This window comes from Eptatretus burgeri, chromosome 5, assembly GCF_056783735.1.
Source record: "Eptatretus burgeri isolate ZD-2024b chromosome 5, Ebu_testis_v1, whole genome shotgun sequence".
Classification (NCBI taxonomy): Eukaryota; Metazoa; Chordata; class Myxini; order Myxiniformes; family Myxinidae; genus Eptatretus; species Eptatretus burgeri.
The window spans coordinates 41,653,521-41,673,366 of record NC_140965.1 but is presented as its reverse complement, the minus strand read 5'-3'; the positions used below and the strand labels follow the sequence as shown (position 1 = coordinate 41,673,366).

The window sequence follows — 19,846 nt, the reverse complement described above, 5'->3', positions numbered from 1 at the left end:
AAAGCAAGGCATCATTGAATATGTACATGTGGAAATATACTTTGAACAACAAGTCACATTGCTGTCTTCAAGAGATGTTGTTCTAATTAACAACGCAATTTATGTCTGAACACAATCTCTCCTTTCTCCTTGCTTTGAGGATTGCTACAGCTCGTCTTGAAGAGATGATGCACATGATGCCGCAGACAGTCTCTTGCATCATTATGGGGGGGGGGGGGCAAACAAACAAAAACCATGTTTTCTATTTTACTCAAATCAAGTGTCATTTCTCACTGAACCCCTGCGTTAGACCGACCAACACGCTGCTTTCATCAAACTTACTCCTATCTTCAAACATGTATACATCTGATATTCCGAGTAAAGTAATATCTATTGTCTTACACTAAAACCCAGTAATACACTGCCAAGTATACATGCTCCAATAGTTACTCAACCTACTCTCCTTGATCCCCTCAACCTGATCCCTTCAGTTTTAACTCCCCCCTCCCCCAACACCCCAAACTCCCAGTGAAATGAAGTCGATAAACTGATAGATTGAATTAACCAGGTATAAATTCATCAGGAAAATGGAGATCATTCTGCTTTAACTTTGCATAAAAGAGCATCTTGGAATGTATGGGTTAAAATTACAAAATTTCACCGCTTGGGGAGAGAGTGGTACACCCAGGACCCCCCCTCCCACACCCATCACTTCACTCCCTTGTACCATAGATCCTTTTCCATCCTTCCTCTTTTTCTTCTCTCAATGTTAGCAAATGGCCCTTTCTTGAAAAAGTTCCTCGAGAGTGTAGTGTGCTTCTTGCCCTGAAGTATGCTTTCTCCATATTAATACATTTAGTCAGCCTGATTCTAAAAAGACTCATCATAATTGGTGAGCACAACCAAATAAATATCTGGTGATTCTTCTTTCATATGATCTTGTGGACAGCTATAATTGAAGAACTAGTCGTCTTCTTCTTCTTGTGTACGGCAGCTTGGCTGCTGGGTAGCTATCATTTTGTTGGGGCACAACTATGCCACTGATGCTGTGTCCCGATACCAGTACACTCTTGGTATGCATGGAAAGTTTCAGGCTGATAGGTTTTATGGTTATGGAGATATGGCAGCTTGGCTGCTGGGTAGCTATCATTTCTTGGAAACGCGGATGTGCTGCTGATGCTGTGCCCGCCACTGGTACTCATTTCGCCAACCTCAGAAGGATGACAGGTTGAGTCAACCCCACCTTGTGTTAATTCAGCAGCAAATAGGGCTCGAACTCAGGACCCTAAGATCCCAAGCCAGTCACCCTAGCCACTAAGCCAACACCAGGCTGGTAAGAGCTAGTAAGAGAGCCATTTGACTGCAGCATGGTTCGTATATCGACAAAGGACTCACTGAATCTCCTCTGAACACAGTCCTGTACTACGTGTCAGACTGTCTGATAATGATGATGGGGTACAGACTGGGCTCTCTGTTTCCACTTATAAACATGTGATGAGCGGTCCTTGCATGTAGCGTTCACAGTCGGTTAAGACTACTCCACTGGCATCTGTAGGTCAAAATACAGATGATGGGACAGGGAGAGAGCATTTTCCAATAATTTAGAATGTTGCTATCCTGCAATAATGGGGGAAAGCTTTGCTTCTGGGTATTTTTCTAGTGCCGTGTCACTTTCACAGTTAACGGTGTGTTTCTTGCTGGGCCTTAAGGCAAGCATCTGTGGAATCAATACCTTCAGAGGGAATAAATGAATGCATGCAAATTGGAAACAGTTAGCTTGGTAGTAAAATCCCATTTATTTTTTTTAAAGACTACTACGCGATACCATTGGCACACTTAGAAATACAGAAAATTAGGCCGTTGAATTCATTAGAGGCAGATGGATCACATCGTAAGCATTGAATGAGAGGGGTCGTTTCTGTATTCAAATTGCCAATATCCAAACACAAAATACATGCCACCATTTTATTTTGACACTGCAACTTCAACGAATTCTCCATCATCGTCATTGTCTGTCTTGTCTAACTCCTTCTCCTCATTAGAATGTTGAGGCTGCTTTTATGCCTGCAGTTCCTTCTTCTCTGAAATGGAAATTACCACAGCTTGTGTCTGGGTTGAATAATAAAAAAATAGGCCATCAGGTTCAAAGTAACCGGTTGCGAGAGCATGGGAAGTGTTGCTTGCCTTGGGCCAACCGAAGGGGAATGCGATGACGATGTCCTCAGTCAGCACCACAGTCTTGTTCCACGACAATGTTAGGAAGACATGGAATGGTTCGGGGTAATGACGCCAGGGTACGCTTTGCCAAAACGTTGGCCGCCCACGTCTCTCCACATCAAACATGAGCTCTGGTGGGTGTGCGAGCTCCGGCATGGTGGCATCACATTCCTGGCTGCACATATAAGGGTTTTCCTGCAGAGAGTGAGAACTAACTGCATATAATCTATTTCTCTCCATCATGTACACAAAATAATTGCACAATGAAAATGGGCTGCAGAGAAGCCGAAGAGCGAGAACGGTCGGAAACAGTTCCAAAGTGGGATCACACAGGAAGTCACTAGAGTTGATGGTAATCTCTCTCATACTTATTGTCATGACAATGGCATTAAAGACAGGTAATCCATAAAAGAAAGCGCATCTATAAGTTACTCGTGTGACATATCATGCACCACCGTGAGAGCAGCAATTGCTGCTGTGCATGGCGATTAAAAGCCGGGCCATGATTTCCGGAAGATGGGATTCAAAAGATAAGTACGGTACAGTGAAAAGCCTCAAATCTGAATTCCTTGGTACCGAACAGTATTCAGATTAAAGAATTTTTCAGATTTTTAGAATATGAAACTTTATTTATTTATTTGTATACAAAGTCAAGGCTTGTGGAAGAGCGATACCACTGAATGGATCAGGATGCAACAGAACAAAAGGAACAGTAGAGAGTGAGGTGGGGGGGGGGGCAACAAACAACAGGGTTGAAGGACAAAATAGAGGGAGAGTTGGACAAGTCAGGGATGTGGGGAAGAATGAGGGGTAAAGGAGGATACATAGGCTTTATGAAGAAGTTGAAATACCACTTAAAGTTTGTTTATAATGCTGTGTGGGTTTCTCCTTAATTAGTTTCTCTTAGGGAAGGTAAACATTCATCATTTCTTGTTGAGATAAAAATCATCCCCTGCCAGAAGTTTATATAATGCTGTTGTCCAAGTTTTATTCCCTGATCAATGGTCATCTTCTGCTATTTTTTTTTCTTCACTGTCACTTTCACTGTCATCATTATTTTCTTCATTGGGGTTAACCATAATCTCTTCATCCTTCATCTGGCAGACCAAAGGTGCTTCACTGTCACAATTCATGCACTCCACGATGTCATCTTCATGAAAGTCCTTGGCCACTTCAGTGATCATACCCTTTGCGTAACGTATCACTTCTGCTGCATGAATCTTCTCACTTGAAAGTTTAAAACCTCCAAAGTCTTTAGGTTGCTCAGTGTCATCGAACATGGCAAGTGGCCATAAGTTATGCCATGTATTTTTGAATGTTGGTTGTGTCACTGAGTCCCATGAACGTGCAACTGCCCAAATATGGCTCACAAGAGTGAACTCTTTCTTGAATATGGCCATCACACCAACAAATGAATCGGTATTAGATGAGGAATTAATAAGTATATGTATATATATATATATATATATATATATATATATATATATATATATATATATATATATATATATATATTTCCCCCCCCCCCCAATAAATAATAATTTTAATTTTTTTTTGAAGTTCAAATTTTGGGATATTTCGGATTTTGGAACTTCGGATTTAAGAGTTTTCACTGTACTTCTGTTGATGGTTTATTATGTGTAATTTAATAATTTATTGTAACGTTACCTGAGATGAAAGTACTACCAACAATGTATAAGAAAATTTTGATTCAATTATACACAAGCTCGAGCGGAAACCTTCTGAACACATAAGGTCGAAGATAAGAAGAGTGGAATTGAAAATGAGAGTTCCCAGAAAATAGCATACTCGATTTTGACCTGTCTATTTGGGCTCAATTACTGAACTCATGATAAAATGCCATGATCCTGGTTAGTCAAGGCAGGCCGTTGCATCAATGAGTACACCATCTTATAAAGATATCTTAAGCTGGGTGTCACGCCTGATGGTATTCAATGGTGGAAGTTTAAAATGAATAAGTAACAATAACTAGCCGGGAGGCGACGATGGTGCGCGGGCATTATTGAACAATGCCACGATAGGTACAATTGAGTTAGTGGAAGCTTTTGAGGAAGCCCTACCGTAAAAACATATCTCCTCCGTCAAAATTGATCAAATCAAATCGGATATTTTTATATGTTGTACTTATGGACATTACGCACAGCTTCTAGGAAATGAAATTGCGAGAAAAAATTCAAGTAAAAACAAAAAAAAGTTAAAGTGGGCGTGGCTCCGCCCACAAGGGGCGTGGGACGCCCCTGATACAAAAAGACACAACTAGACCATGATATCTAGCTTGTGTCCAAGGTTCATCAAGATCACATCAAACGTCACGGAGCTATGCTCTGGAGAGAGTCACAAACAGACACAGAGACACAACGAAAATAGTGGTCACTGCTGGCGCCCGGGAACCAAAAATATGGCACCCGTGCCCAAAGGAAGCGGTTCAGTTTGGCATTTATAATGTGAAATTGGCAAAGCCAAGAAATGAAAGAAACCCGTTGGAATTACCTTTTGGAACTCTTTACAAACCCCCTTGAGAACCCACCAGAATTACCCTTGAGAACTAACTACAATTACCCTTTAAAACTCACTATAATTACCATTTATAACCCTTTGGAACCTTTTATAATTGCCATTTAGAACCTTTTATAATTACCAATTTGAACCCTTTAGAATTACACTTCAGAACCTTTGATAATTACCATTTAGAATGCTTTAGAACTTTTAATAATTACCATTTAGAACCCTTTATAATAACCCTCTAGAACCTTTTAGAATTACCATTTAGAATGCTTTAGAATAGCCCTTTAGATCCTTTTAGAACTCTTTAGAATTACCCTTTGGAACCCTTTAAAACCTTTTATTACCACCATTTAGAATTACCCTTCAGAACCTTTTAGAATTACCATTTAGAACCCTTTAGAATTACCTTTTATAATTACCATTTAGAACCCTTTAGAAAAACCCTGTATAACCTTTTATAATTACCATTTAGAATGCTTTAGAATAACCCTTTAGATCCTTCTAGAACTACCATTTAGAACCTTTTAGAACTCTTTAGACTTACCCTTTGGAACCTTTTATTCACCCTTCAGAACCTTGTAGAATTACCCTTTAGAACCTTTTATAATCACCCTTCAGAACCTTTAAGAATCACCCTTTAGAACCTTTTAGAATTACTCTTTAGAATTATCCTTTAGAACCTTTCAGTCACCCATTAGAACCATTTAGAATATCTAAAAGGACTCCCATCCCATGACAAGACCCTTCAGAACATTTGACTTACCTTTCAGAACCTTTTAGAAATACCCTTTCGAACCCTTGAGAATTACGCTTCAGAACCTCTTAGAATTACCCTTTAGAACCTTTTAGTCACCCTTCAGAACCTTTTAGAATTACCCTTTAGAACCTTTTCTAATCACCCTTCAGAACCTTTTAGAGTTACTCTTTAGAACCTTTTATAATTACCATTTAGAACCCTTTAGAATTATCCTTTAGAATTACCATTTAGAACCTTTCAGTCACCCATTAGAACCTTTTAGAATATCTAAAGGAACTCCCATCCCATGACAAGACCCTTCAGAACCTTTTAGAAAAACCCTTTCGAACCTTTTAGAATTACCCTTCAGAACCTTTTAGAGCTCTTTAGAATTACCCTTTAGAACCTTTTAGAATTACCCTTCAGAACCTTTTAGAACCTTTTAGCATCACCATTTAGAGCTCATTAGAGTTAACCTTTAGAATTAAACATGGTGGGTTAGACAGGCTCTCATTCTTCATTTTTTATGGACGGACAGACGGATGGACATAGCCAGATATTGAAGCGGCTTCATCGTTTAAAAACCCCTTTTGAAGGAGGTTTTTTTTTTTTTGAAGAGTACTCCAGTGTGTGCGGTTCCTCATGCCAAATTGCAAATTCCTGCGTCGATGACCATTGGGAAGAGTAATGGCAAACAACCCATTGTATGCTCTGCTTAATTAATGCTTTGGCAGCATGGATGTGATTAAGAGCATGAGCAGAACATGACCACCAAAACCCGGCGATCTAGAGTGATCGTATCGATTGAAGACATGTGGGTCAATGTGTCGATAAGTACGTGAAGACTGAACATCCAATGGAGCACAAGAAACCAGACTATGGCGCTGTCTCATGGTGTGAAAAATCACAAGTGGGAGCCTTGAGAGCATTCCGATGATGGTGGTGCCGGTCCGATGATGGTGCTGTGTTCACATGTTGATGCTTTTGGAGACAGCCACAGCACATTTGTGAGGTCAGTTCTCTTGAGATAGTTCTCTCTTCTTCCTTGCACAAAAAGTCCAATAGTCTGCACAGCAAGAACTTGATTAGATCTTCAGAACTGGACAGGTGAGGCTTCTTCGTGAGCTAAAAACAAACCGCCTTATTGAATTACAAGGCAACTCACATTTATGTGCGTTCCAGCACACTCGCGCTGAAGTGGCGAAGAGAAAATTAACCGCTAACAACAGTTTCCTCACCATCAAATGTGTGATCCACTGGAGAATCCCAAGGTGGTGCGAGCTCGTCAACACCTCCAAACAAGCCGCAGTCGAACAATGGAAACCACGAACCTCACATAGTCCAAAACATTACTTCATTGCTGCTTTTGGAAATTTCTTCCTACATTTTCTAATGCTCACAAAGTGGAACATAGCATGCAGAGCAAGGACGCCAGGAACTGTCATAATAATTCATAGGGAACTGTGACAACACGAGTGTAAAAATGCATATCAACGAGATATATTGGATTTGAACCTTTTCAACCTACGATCGATCACAACATCGGCTATGTAATCAAAACGGAATACCAAATGGATCAATCGAATGGCAATGTAAACAATTCAGGATTCGCATTCTGCAGTTTTTAAACTGTTAGTTTATGGCTTCGCTCTCTGGCAGGTTTTTAATTTAAGCATATGTAATGTTAGGTTATAATTGTATAATATTTCCCATTTGGATGGCATTCCAAATCTCTTTCTCTGACTCCCCATTTGCCTTCCATTCCTTTTTTTCTATCTGAGCGGCTTTTCGGTTGGGAACAAGTTATCTCTTCGTAAGATGAAACCAGTTTGGAACATTCATTTGATGATCCCATTTAGGGCTCTGGGATAGGATGAAACGATGAACGCGGTTATTTATATGAACGTCCACACAAGGAATTTCTCTAAAAATGACATAGGCAACCATTCAAAGATGACAAACACTAAACACCAGCCTAAATGCAATCCACTGCAGAATGAAGGCCTTCCTCAACTCATGTTGGGGAATTGGTATATAATCGACACACCTAACAAGTGTGGGTTGGCGAGAGATTTAGGGCAGGAATTTGTAAATTGTCCAGGGTGCCAATGAAAACTTGCCCACCTTTCAAAAAAGACACTTTGTGATCTTTATCTTCCACCGACCTGCAAAACGCCAGGATGACAGCTTATAGCTGGATCGAGATTCAAACCCAGGCAAGATGGCTCAGAAGAGGCAAATGCACGGACCTCTCGGCTATCCTACACCGGCCAGTGGCAACACTACCTTGGATCTTCAAGTGAATGTTAAACGGGTCTGTCAGAATATCTAATGGAGTTCAGTCACTGTGGATTGAACTATGGAAAATTTAATAAGCCGGTGCAAGGTTGCTGTCATAATGATGCAAGTTAATAGGAAATGCATCAGAGGTACCCTTTTAGAGCCATATTTCCAGAGGAGGAGAGAATGTTTTCTCAAGTCAAGGATGTTTTCTGGATTCATTGTCACATCTGCTCCTTGCTATCACCTGTGCAGGCCTATTCAAAAGCACAAACTCCATGCGAACAATATATGTGTTTTACCCTTTGTGCCACATTTTTCTTTTTGTTTAATCAGTTTTATTGTCTTCGTTAATGCCACGCTCATCATTTTGGCTAACCATACCAGTCCTGAGGAGTTTATTTGTAACACCTTTACCAACCATATGGTATATGCCATGCATCCTCAGCATGATGCGTGGCGACTAGTATGACATAAATTACAAACACCGATAATAGGAACATTTTACGCAGACAGTCGAGAAACAGGCACAAAGCCACTTCTGCCCATCCCATGAGCAAAATACGTGTTATATTGAGCAAAGGCCCTTTGGCTCTGCGGGTGATGCAATTGGAGTCATGCCTCACGATGTGGTTCTGATTACGTCATGCTACCTGCAGGCGACATATAAATTTGCATGGAAATGAATCTACAACATTCTATGAGAGTAAATTAAATTAACCTCCAATTGTGTCTGAAAATAAATAAATAATAGATAAATAAATAAATACATTTTAAAAAAGCATGGTTGATTCTCTTCTATTTGCATTCGGGAAAATGTTCAAAATCATCTCCCTGGAATGTGTCTTTCTCTGAGATATTTGTCCAAACGTAAAGTTCCTCGGATTCCCTTTTATAATCGACACTAAATATCCCGCTCTGTTAATTTTTTTTTTTTGCTCAGATTTTGGCTGACCGAAGTTGTTTCAAATTATTTGGTCTGCCCTTTGCGGTGACCTTTCTTGGGATACCCACACTTTAAAAACGATTTCAAGCGCAAGCCTTTTCCAGCTCAAACATATTCTTCACTGTTATCGGATCCTTTATGCTTGCAAGTCATTCATTCACAATTCAATAGAATATGCTAATTTAGCTGAGAGTTGGTCTTGCTGCTCATCCGTCACCTTCAGGGATGGCTGATCCGGACACACGACTATTATTGATATTGATCCCACAGAAGCTATATCAAAATATCCTGTTCTGTCGTCACATGTACCATACAAAATAACAAACAAAGGTGTCATATAGCCGGTGCTGAAGTAACGACATCGACAGATGACTTGTTCAAACAGCCAGTTTGGATTCTGTCCCGGTCACTCAATGATGGACATTGGACCGCTTCTCTCTCAGCAATTGTCTGAGGCTCCAAATCTCAAACAAGAGCGTCCATCTGGATATCTCTCGAGCATTTCACACAGTCTGGCATTATGCATTGTCAGTCAATGCATTGTTATAAATGAAAACAAATCTGGAGTGCCTCAAGGCAATACCTGAGAGTCAAGTTCTCCATCTACATAAAGCACCTTTCAGATGGTTTGAAAAATTATCTTCCTTTTTGCAGGTGACTTTACATGGTGTCTTATATTACCCATCCCAATGACAGCCATGATCCATCCTGTGTCGACCATATAGCAAAGCTGGCAAAAAAAGCCACAGACTGGGCTCCATGATCGATTCAGGCCATTCCTTGGCAAATCAGAACTACTCACAGCCTACACAGCCTTGATTCATCACTCAATGGAGTCATGCTCTCCCCTATGGGGTTGACACCCCAGCATCATATCTATTCTGGGATCGATGAAATATGAAGCTCTCAACATTATTGACATCTTCCATGATGAAGCTGAAACACAAGGCCTGTGAATTTCACATCACAGACAGGTTGGTGGAACTCTTTTATTACTGGCTCTCATTTGGTCCAGCTCTCTCCACTTGTTGAGCTTTCCGATCCTCCAGGACACACACATTCTTCCAGTCACCCCCTCCTGGTTAAAAATCACAAAATTAATGCTTCCCACATACCTCAAAAATATTTTGTTCCTCTTTTTCTCCCATTTGTGGATCTGCATTCCAGACTGTTCAATTGCACCCATCCCTCCCAGACTTCAGGCAAGCGGTGCACCAGCATCTTATTTCATCCTCCATCCTGACTCGCGATCTTTCTATGCCCATTAACCCTACCAAACTCAACCCTCTTACTTGCAGTTCACCGTGTTACCTCCTTCCTCCCTCCTATTTTCCAGTTCTTTCTCTCCCTTGCCTGTTGTGTTCAAAGGAAGTTCCACTGTCCTACTGTCAGTAAATTGCCCTTTTACCCTTAGTCTCCTCACTCTTCCCTGAGCCTAGATTTTGTGTCCAATTCATTTTTTCGTTTGTTTAAGGCACAACAGTCCTGAAGTAAGAGAGGTTTTGCAAACAGCCTCAGATAAGCTCAGCACCTGGTTAGAAGACAGGTGTATATATCATTGAATGCAGCAAAAATTGCACTATCACAGTTTAGACTCGGCACCAAACTGATGAAGCTCCATATAAAATTTGCAGATCACCGAGCGAAAATTTCTTCATCCAAATGATTTGTGTGTGTACTTTGACAAATTCCTAACTTCGAAGAAACATATGAAGAAAGTTGCGAATCAATGCAAGAAATTGATGCAGATCGCCCGAAAGTTGGCTCACACCTACTTTGGAACAACCAGGAGCCTTACAAAAAGGATACATCTAATCATTGATAGACTACAGTGTTGTACTAATGGTATTCACTGATGTACCAATGTTAAATTATTACAAACGGTGCAATAGCAGTACCTGTGTATCATAATCTTATGACAGGAATCCCACCAAAGCAAATGAGGGTGAAGGTGGTCACAATTTTTAATTTTTTTTTTTCGAAGATCATCTGAACATCTGAATGCCAACCAATGCTCAGTTACCAGCAACTAAAGAAATAGGAGGAATCACAGAGATTCAAATCGAGATCATGAAAATATTTCCGAGGCGGGATAAAGAAAACCAGCTTCAATCATGAGCCAATCCAGCTGCGGCATCCTAAATCACCAGGCCCAATAAAGCAGCACTTACAAATAAGAAATAATATGAATAGACAATGAACAAAGCAACATGAACCTTCCATTCTTCTTGCTCAAACCTCACAATCAGAATGATCAGGAACAACACATATTCCAAGATGGCTTTTCAACTTCTGTTGGAAGAGAAACTGGTGTTTTGTCAGTTAGAAAATTACAAATACATGGCAATCTCATGGTATTGGGCTGGGAGTTGCAACAACTTTGCTAAATTAGGACTTTATCAGGCTGCAAACAATCTATAACAGATCAATACCAGGAATAATACATTGGCACTTATTGTCATTGGCCAAGAATAGTTTTTGCAGGGGTTGTTTTTATGCACCCTGTGTCCCAAATCTTCCCCCAATTCCCTCTTCTCATTAAATGCTCATTTCATGGAGGTATTTCCTATGTTTTTTTTAAGCGGTGAAGCCGCTTCAACACTTGACTATGTCCTTCCTTCCATCCGTCAGTGCATCTGTCAAAAATGAAAAAGAAGAACCTTTCTAACACAGCATATTTGATTCCAAAGAGTCGTTCCAAGGGGGTGGTTCCCTTTTGCCGGGATTTCCAACTTGGGGGTAATTACCCTCAAAGGGGTAATTTGGCTTCTCCTTGGAGGTAATGAGCGTTCCTGACAATCATATTAAAAAATAAAAATATCAATGTCATTTCCATAACAATGCATAATCTTGGAAAGGATAAACCTCCAAACACTTCACTAATCATTCTTTGCCCTTGTTTCCATCGTTTCTGGGGACAGGACTGGTGTTTCAATCACAGTTCCCAGAATCAGAAGCAGCCAGTTTCCTAGAAAATGGCGCAATCATCAGGTGTACACGTGACATAAGACATACCCCATGACAACCTCGGCCACAGGATATCACCACAGGGGGATGCCCTGGTACCAGGCGATTGAAATCTGCGTTTAGCGCTGATTCTCGCAGCCATGAGATTTGACAAGATCACATTTGGAGGCTTGAAATCTCATAGATAACAGTAGGAACTTGTTGCATTTTTTGATTTACATGCTTATCGGTGATTGCTGCGAGAGAAATTTGGCCTTTGGGGAAATTTGGAGTAATTTTCAGGGCACTTCCAGGTTTGAATTCCAATCGACGGATGGCTTCTATCGGCCAATCAGAGCCGTGTTTTCAGCGCATGGGACCAGGGCCTACGCAGAACCTTTAGACTGTGATCTAGGGTGCACCCCATGACTACAAGCCACAGTACTAAGACAATCCAGGAATGGCAAGTGGGGAAAAAAAACGTGGATTTCTTGACAATTGCTTTGACAATGGATTCACGAATATTACAGAGAAGGGGATTTTGAAACCACAATGTTTGATCTGTTTGATGATCGTGACTGCTAAGCTGTTAAAGGCAAGTAAATTGAAACAACATCTCCAGTCTCAGCACCCAGACTATGTTGATAGGGATTGATCCTATTTCGAAAGGCAGAAAGAAAGGTTGAAGCACCAACGTCTTGATTCAAGTGGATCATTCCAGCAACAAAATGCAGCCCACTGTCGAAGCATCCTATCTCGTATCCCTCGAGATTGCACGGAAAAAGAAGCCGCATACAGTACCATCGGTGAAGAATTGATGCTGCCATGTGCGAAGACAATGGTGAGACTGATGCTAGGTGAGAAGAGTGTCGAGAAACTTCATGTAATATCATTGTCTAACAACACAGTGAAGCATGAGATATGATATGCCGACCGATATTAAAGATCAAGTAGTGGAGAAGATAAATAACACGAGGGTTTTCAGCATCCAGCTTGATGAGTCGACTGACGTTTCGTCCTGCTCGCAACTCATGGTTTTTGTTCGCCACGTTAAGGGTCAAAATTTGAAAGAAGAGTTTCTTTTCTGCCATAAGCTGGAAGAGACAACAAAAGGTGAAGATGTCATGGAAAAAAGTGTCATGCTTTTTTTGAAGAGAAAAGATTGAGCTGGGCGGGAGTATGTGGCATGTGTACGGACGGTGCGCCTGCCATGCTCGGCTCGAAGTCAGGATTCCACACCTTAGTAAAGGGGAAAAGCTCCTGATGCAATGTGTATACATTGTATGATTCACCGACAGGCTGGGGCTTCGAAAACTCTTCCCAGCCACTGCTTGAGCCGATGAATACAATCATCAAAACGGTCAACTACGTCAAGGCGCGTGCTTTGAACACTTGGCTGTTCAAGAGACTGTGCCAAGATATGGACTCCGAACAAGAAAGTCCACTGCTCTACGTACAGGTTCGCTGGCTGTCCAGAGGTAATGTTGTTCGCCGAATCTTTGAGCTCAGAGATGAGATCCAGCTATTCCTTGATATTCATGGGAAGAAGGATTTGCTGTCTGAATGGAATCAGCCAGAATGGAATGTCAAACTTGCCTACCTAGTTATGTTTGGGCAGTTGAACTAACTGAACACCACACTACAAGGCAACGATAAGTTGGTAATCTACTTCGCCGATAAACTCCAGGCTTATTCCAAAGGATGGTTTGAATGGGTTCTAAAGGGAATTATTGAAGGGCTATTCTTAAGGGTAATTCGAATGGGTTCTAAAGGATAATTCTAGAGAGTTCTAAAGGGTAATTCTAATGGGTTTTGTTTGTTTCTAGGCTTTGCCTATTTCATATTAAAAATACCAAACTGAACTGCTTCCTTCAGATACGGGTGTGTTTTATTTTCCACAGGGTCTACGGTGTGGAGGAGCTGCCACACAAATCTCACACACATGCAGAAAAAATATGCGACAACAATGGACTTGGCTACAGACAAACACAGCCACCAAACTTCAGGGAAGCGACATCCGTCAAGAGCACCCTGGGTACCAGCAGCACCAACTTTACCTCCTCCACCGAGGATAGACGGTGGTTGTTTTCACCACTGTTTGCCTGTCTGTCTTAATGTCAGTGAGCAGGATATCTCAAAAAGTTAAAAAAGGATTCAGACAAAACTTGGTAGACAAGTTGGGTGTGTGACAAAGACAAATTAATTCGATTTCAGTGAAAAATTCCAGATCTGGATCTGGAGACACCAATTTTTTTTAATTTTTAAAGAGATTCCTCAGCATTAAGAGATAGGGCCAAAAACTTTTTCGAGCACAATATTTCAAAACGAAGTGGACAGATCATGGCAAAACTTGGTGGATGAGTTAGTTGGGTGACAAGAACAAGCCAATTCGATTTTGGTTCAGATACAGTCCGTCAGTGGGATACAAAGCTTAAACTGTTCAGCCTGGCGGAATTATGCACTCCACAGAATGCCGTACAAGTTTGTGATGCCTCTTTTCTCTCCGCACTCAATGGGGTAACCAAGAAAGAATTTCCTCCTCCCTATGGATACCAAATATGGGGTTTATGCATGCTCCATCCTTCAAATGCTGAGCATAAAGCAAAGAAACAACATGTACCATTATTGAAGTCTTTGGAAAGACGAAGCCAGGGTCGGACTCAAACCACCGATCTCCCAGACTCGGAGTGAACGCCATAAGCATTACACCACCAAGTCTAGTTAAATGTGTCCACATGTATTTCTTTTTCTGTCTGTCTGTCTGTCTGTCTGTCTGTCTGTCTGTCTGTCTGTCTGTCTGTCTGTCTGTCTTATATACAGTACAGTACTTACTGGTTTGGTATACTTCGTCTAATTTTGCAACTTTTTAACACAATATATTCAATTTATAATAATTGTGTTCCTGCAAAACTGTCATAGGTTGGAGTTTTGCATTAAATTGTGAGGAACGAGTTCCTATTTATACTTCACACAGATTGAAAGGAGAGTCTGTGGAGTGTGGAGTTCAAAGCACTTCCACATGTTGTGTACAGAAAGGTGGATCAAAAATTCAGCCAGATATTGCATACATAATAAGAATAATATCCTCTTTGTGGAATTATCCACTGTTCTAATCTTACTTTTGTAGACTTGGGCCACTCTGATTTATTTTAGGCAAGATACTCGTAGCTTTCATCGTTACGCCCCCCACATCTGTTGTGTGGTTCTATCACCACCATCATAATCATCAAACCAGCTTATGTCAGTCGACCGCAGAACAATTCTGATTCCGATTGTGATTGTGATGTGTCATAATCTGTTACAGAGCATCGGTGCTGCCGAAGCATGTTACTCGGTGGTTTGCCATCATCTTCCCAGCAGTAGTTAGAGCAGGAATTTGGATATTCACCTACTCTTCACGAAGGACACCGTGGGATCTTTAAAATCCACCAACTAATGCGGGAGATGGGACACCCAGTTTAACTTCCATCTGAGGGACGACTTGCACGTTGATGAATCACCCTGCCTGGCAAACACCAGGAAGACTTCATAGCTGGGTCGGGATTCTAACCCAGCCTAAAAAGCTTAGAGGAAAGTGTGCATGCCTTTCGGCCATCCTGCCAGCCCTCCTCCAAATAATAACCTCCCTTAACTCATGTTGAGGGCTTTTGACATACTCGCCTGCCATGTACAGGTTGGTGAGAGCGAGGGCAAGCATTTTTCAAATTTAGGCAGGATGCTGGTGATAACTCACATCGTGTTTATTGTAAGGCACAGTGCGATCGTTATCGTCTGCCAGCAGAAGCTAATGCTGGCAGATAGGTCTGCTGCACAACGTCCATCCGAGTATGGTGAGGGATGCCGCACTTTGTGATTCAACGTACTCCCTGTGAAACACTAATAGAACTGTTTTATAGTTGTGTCCAAAAACCCAACCCAGAAAAGACAGCTCTGACACAAGTGCGCTACATTCGTACCATGCTGTCAGACTCCGATGTTAAATATTATGATGGATTTTGGAAATGTATCCCGGGAGAGAGCATTCATGTACACGAAGGATTCCTTAGAATAGAATGAGTTATTTCATTAGTTTATGTGGTAGGTAGACCTTTGCCCCTTGTGCAGGGATTTGGGGGGGGGGGAAATGCATTGAGGTTAGGCTGCATATCCTTGGCGTGATGTCGTCCCCCCTCTGCTACTTTCAACCATTCTCTCAATTCACCAATAATCTGCTTCATCAAACCTCACTTCAATAACCCCTCCTTCACCCCATCGGCCTTACCTTCAACTCCGCAGTAGGTCCCCCGTTGTCCCTCGGTCCATCTGTATTCCTCTCCATTACCATTCCATCCACACATTATTTTATTAAGCACATTCAGTGCGTCTATCTTCCTAACCACTCAATATTTTATTAGTCCCAATTAACCGTCCATTCTTCTGCCTATTCACTCATATTATTCACCGCCTGTTTATTCGTCCCTCACCATTAGAGAAGATTAATCCTTCATACCAATCGGATTACCCTCTTTTCTTCCTTTCCTGTCCTTTCACATTCATCATGTGGGACAATGCTTCTCAAGTAGGAAATAAAGTAAAACACTTCTCCCATACTGTCCAGTACAAAGGACATCTTGCATACAAAAGGACATACACACCACAGTGCATGCTATTCAGTGGAACGTTTGAGCATGAAAGAGGGAGTGGAGGTGGGGGGAAGTGCTCCCTTGCTGCTGGGCACAAGAGGGGTGGGGCGGGGGCTCACGTCGCCATCTGAACATCATGAAGCGGGGATTTTCCAGAACCTGATAGCTGCACCCACCCCTGTCAGACATGCACCAATGAGGAAGATGCTCGCCTGAGGTTTGCGCCCTTTAAGCCTCGCCTGTCATGGTGCTAAAAAGGCCAGGACTCGGCTCGGTTCGCAGCTGCTTTTGATGCCCTGGGGACTGTTGTTGAGGCGCCAGGGACCACTGTTTGTCGATACTCCAGGGACGGAATGTAAGGAGCATTCACAGTGGTTGTTTATGCCCTGGGGGCTGTTGATGAATGAAAGGCGCCGCGAGTGTATATCAGACTGCCTGTTCGGGACTGTCTGTCGGAGTGTGGGTGGCACTGGATCCAGCATCCAGCTGCACTGGAATTCAAGGGCAGGAGCACATCATGCCAGGCCTGGAGGCAAGTGGCAGCATGAGCTAACGAGCACAGTGGAGTCGCTGTGGTGTCACGCTGCTCCATATACACTCACACCACACACTTCTGACACTCCACCCAGCCCTCCTTCCCATCATAACTCCCCTTCACAATATTTCGCCCAACGTAACCCCACGTGGTTGTGCGAGGTAAGAGATGTCACCCCACACTCCATTCTGCTTCTTTCTCATCTCCTTTCTTCCTTGATTGAATCCTGGCCATGTCTTTTGTCTAAGTAAGTCTGTGGAAAGGGAATACGTACTCAGAGCAAGTCTACTCTTCTGTGCCTTTTGCTTGCTTGTAAATACGAGTTTGATGATTGCTTGCTTGTCTGTGTGTCAATAAATAACTTATCTATCACATCTGCCTCGTTTGCGTCTTTTCCTTCATTGGTCTGACAACGCATGTACATAATAGATAGATGGGAAGTTTTATCCCAAGTGATTGGCTCCAATCTAGCCAGTGCATACCTATGATTCTCCCTCAGCTGCACTTGAATAGATAGGCAGATATGTAGAGGGCACAGACCTTGATTGATGGGGTGATCTCACCAACAGGTAAACAGTGTCAGAAGGGGAACCCTGTTAGAGTTGGCAAGTTTCATTGACGTTTGTGGTTGCTTAGCAACACACCAGACTGCGGAGTAATCCAAATGTGTCCCCTCGTGGTGATCCCCGACCCCGGAACTGCAACATTTTATCGAATTTGTGTGATTTTTATAACATGAACGAGAGTGAAATCAATGGCGGCATGCCAGAGCAAATTCCCACCTAAAGCAAAGTTGAAAGATGGCATCAAGTTCCACCAGGATTGACCCAACATCAAATTTTGAGCTAAAAACAAAATTTCCCCCCATTTTGACTCCTGTGACCACAAGTCCCCACTTGTTGGGGGCATGAACTGAGGGACAAATCCCCCAAAAAGTTAGATTTCATACGTCCCCTTATGTTCATTGTATATTCAACGGTTCATCAAAAGATGTTCAAAAATGTGCCCATAATTCCATTTTTTGGTATTTTGCCATTTGACTCTGCCCCTGGACGAATGATACTGCTCTTACACCTTTTTGCCATGTGGTGATCATAACTCACAAGTTTGGTGAATTTCTGCTCAACTGTTTAGGAAGAGATAGCGTGACGGACGGACAGACTGAGCCGATTACAATATCCCCCATTTTTTCAAAAAGCATTGGCATAACAATATAAATTGAATGCCCTCACTGAAAGTCATTAATGAGACAGCTGGATTTTTACTGACATTCCAATAATCCTATCGAGTCTAGCTGGCTATCCAGAAATCTTCAGATCAAAATCCACAACACTGACTGCCTTCAGCTGGATTAGAACCAACAACCATGACAAGTTCAAGATCCCCACAATATGAGGTCAGCACTACTCACAAGAGTTGTTTTTGGTCTTTCAATTTTTCACTTATTCAGATATTCCCATTTTATTTCATTAATTCCTTATGTTTGCATCTGGTTTTTACACTTCCTGTAATTTTCTTTGCTTTTGATAGAGTCCATGATTTTATAAGCTGTTCCATAAAGCTTGAGTTGTGCACTAAAAACGAAAAGTCCATTCCTGCAATGGACTGGGAGGCAAAACCTCGTATAATGTGGACTCCAAACAAGACTTTATTTCACGAAATTTGTCTCCAACTTGTCACAAAGCATGGCTGGGCGCCATGAAATTTACAAAAATTATCCGTGAACAAAAGTGATGAATGGGAGAAAGAAAAAAAAAATGATCCAAGCTGGAAATTATAGAAAAACACTTTTGGAGGAGAAAACTCCCATTACAGGGCAAATTGAGATGAATGAATCAATGTAAGGTCCCTGAATGGCTCAATAGCAGTCAGCGGGTTGCCGGTGCAGCACCGAGTGAAGCACACACCGGTAAACCAAACACACAGTCCAGCTGCAAACCTTTAGCCGATATAGATGTGCTCATCGTGATTCTCAAAGTCTGAAATTCAATTATAAACCTTCAAATATACTACAGGGTAAGATTAAAAGCCTTGCTATTAGGTTCAGGTTTCATGGTTTGGGTAAGCACTTTAGAGAAAATAAATAAAGAGGAAGACAGACCGGGAGGTTTCATAAGCAAGAGAAGATAGTGACACCTTCAAAATGTTTTGTTAACAAACTTATTTTCAGGTTTTGTGGTGGGGGGGGGGGGAGGGGAGAGAAACAATGGCACGGAGAAGTGCTCAATAAATTTATGTTTTGATTGAACAAATAAAGAGACCAGCTTTTTAATCTGTAATAATAATACTCCGACTCCCCTTCAAGGAACTTCAATGCAGGAGGCTATTGGGCCAATGAAGTCTGCAATTAAAGTGGTGCACCAAGTTGATCCTCCGAGCTTAGTTGTGATTGTGACTTCTCTACCAGCAGAGTTTGAGGAAATGCAAAGCAAATTCCTGGATGTGATGGTTATAGTGTATTACCTGATTGACATTTGCCGCGTGAGAAACACCAACAAATGTATGACCTACATCCGTGTTTCACAAGGTGCTTGCAGGATAACCTAGAGGTAAACACATTCACCTCTGAGCCATCGAGCCATCTATGGATGTGCAGATGGATACGCTGATCCAAGTTCGAATCCTGACCCAGCTATGAACAATATTTGTTTTTTTTGTAATAAACATCTTGGTGTTTTCAGGCAGGATTTTTCGTATGGACGTTTAACTTGGCATCCCGTTTGCCAGCATTAATTGGTGGACGTTAAAGACCCTATGGTGTCCTTTGCGAAGTGTAGGTGAGTCATCACCGGCTCCCTGAACAAATTACAAACTCCTGCAATACTCAGTCGAACATAAGGACTGGCAAAGCTGTTCATGAAAGGCTTGGAACAAAAACCTTCCCCGGCTGACCCCTCCAGAAAACGAGAATAATTGGGTCAGGTAAAGAAGTAGTTGTAAAGAGAGATCTCTGCAAAATGACCTCAGAAGTCGACATAACAATAATTGAATCCTGACTGCTGACAATTAAGTACAAACAGATACTGATTCATCATGATGAGTCAGTAACACGACTTATC

At 41.8% G+C, this 19,846-nt stretch overlaps 1 protein-coding gene across 2 annotated transcripts in view; it reads right to left on the bottom strand.

Moving 5' to 3' along the window:
* Window positions 1-19,846, bottom strand: part of LOC147026307 (netrin-G1-like) — a 189,735-nt gene that overhangs the window by 165,676 nt on the left and 4,213 nt on the right. For both annotated transcript variants that reach the window (XM_085881592.1, XM_085881591.1), the window contains one exon: window positions 2,164-2,391. In XM_085881592.1, the coding sequence (XP_085737718.1) occupies window positions 2,164-2,391 (228 nt within the window). The remainder of the gene's footprint in view (window positions 1-2,163; window positions 2,392-19,846) is intronic.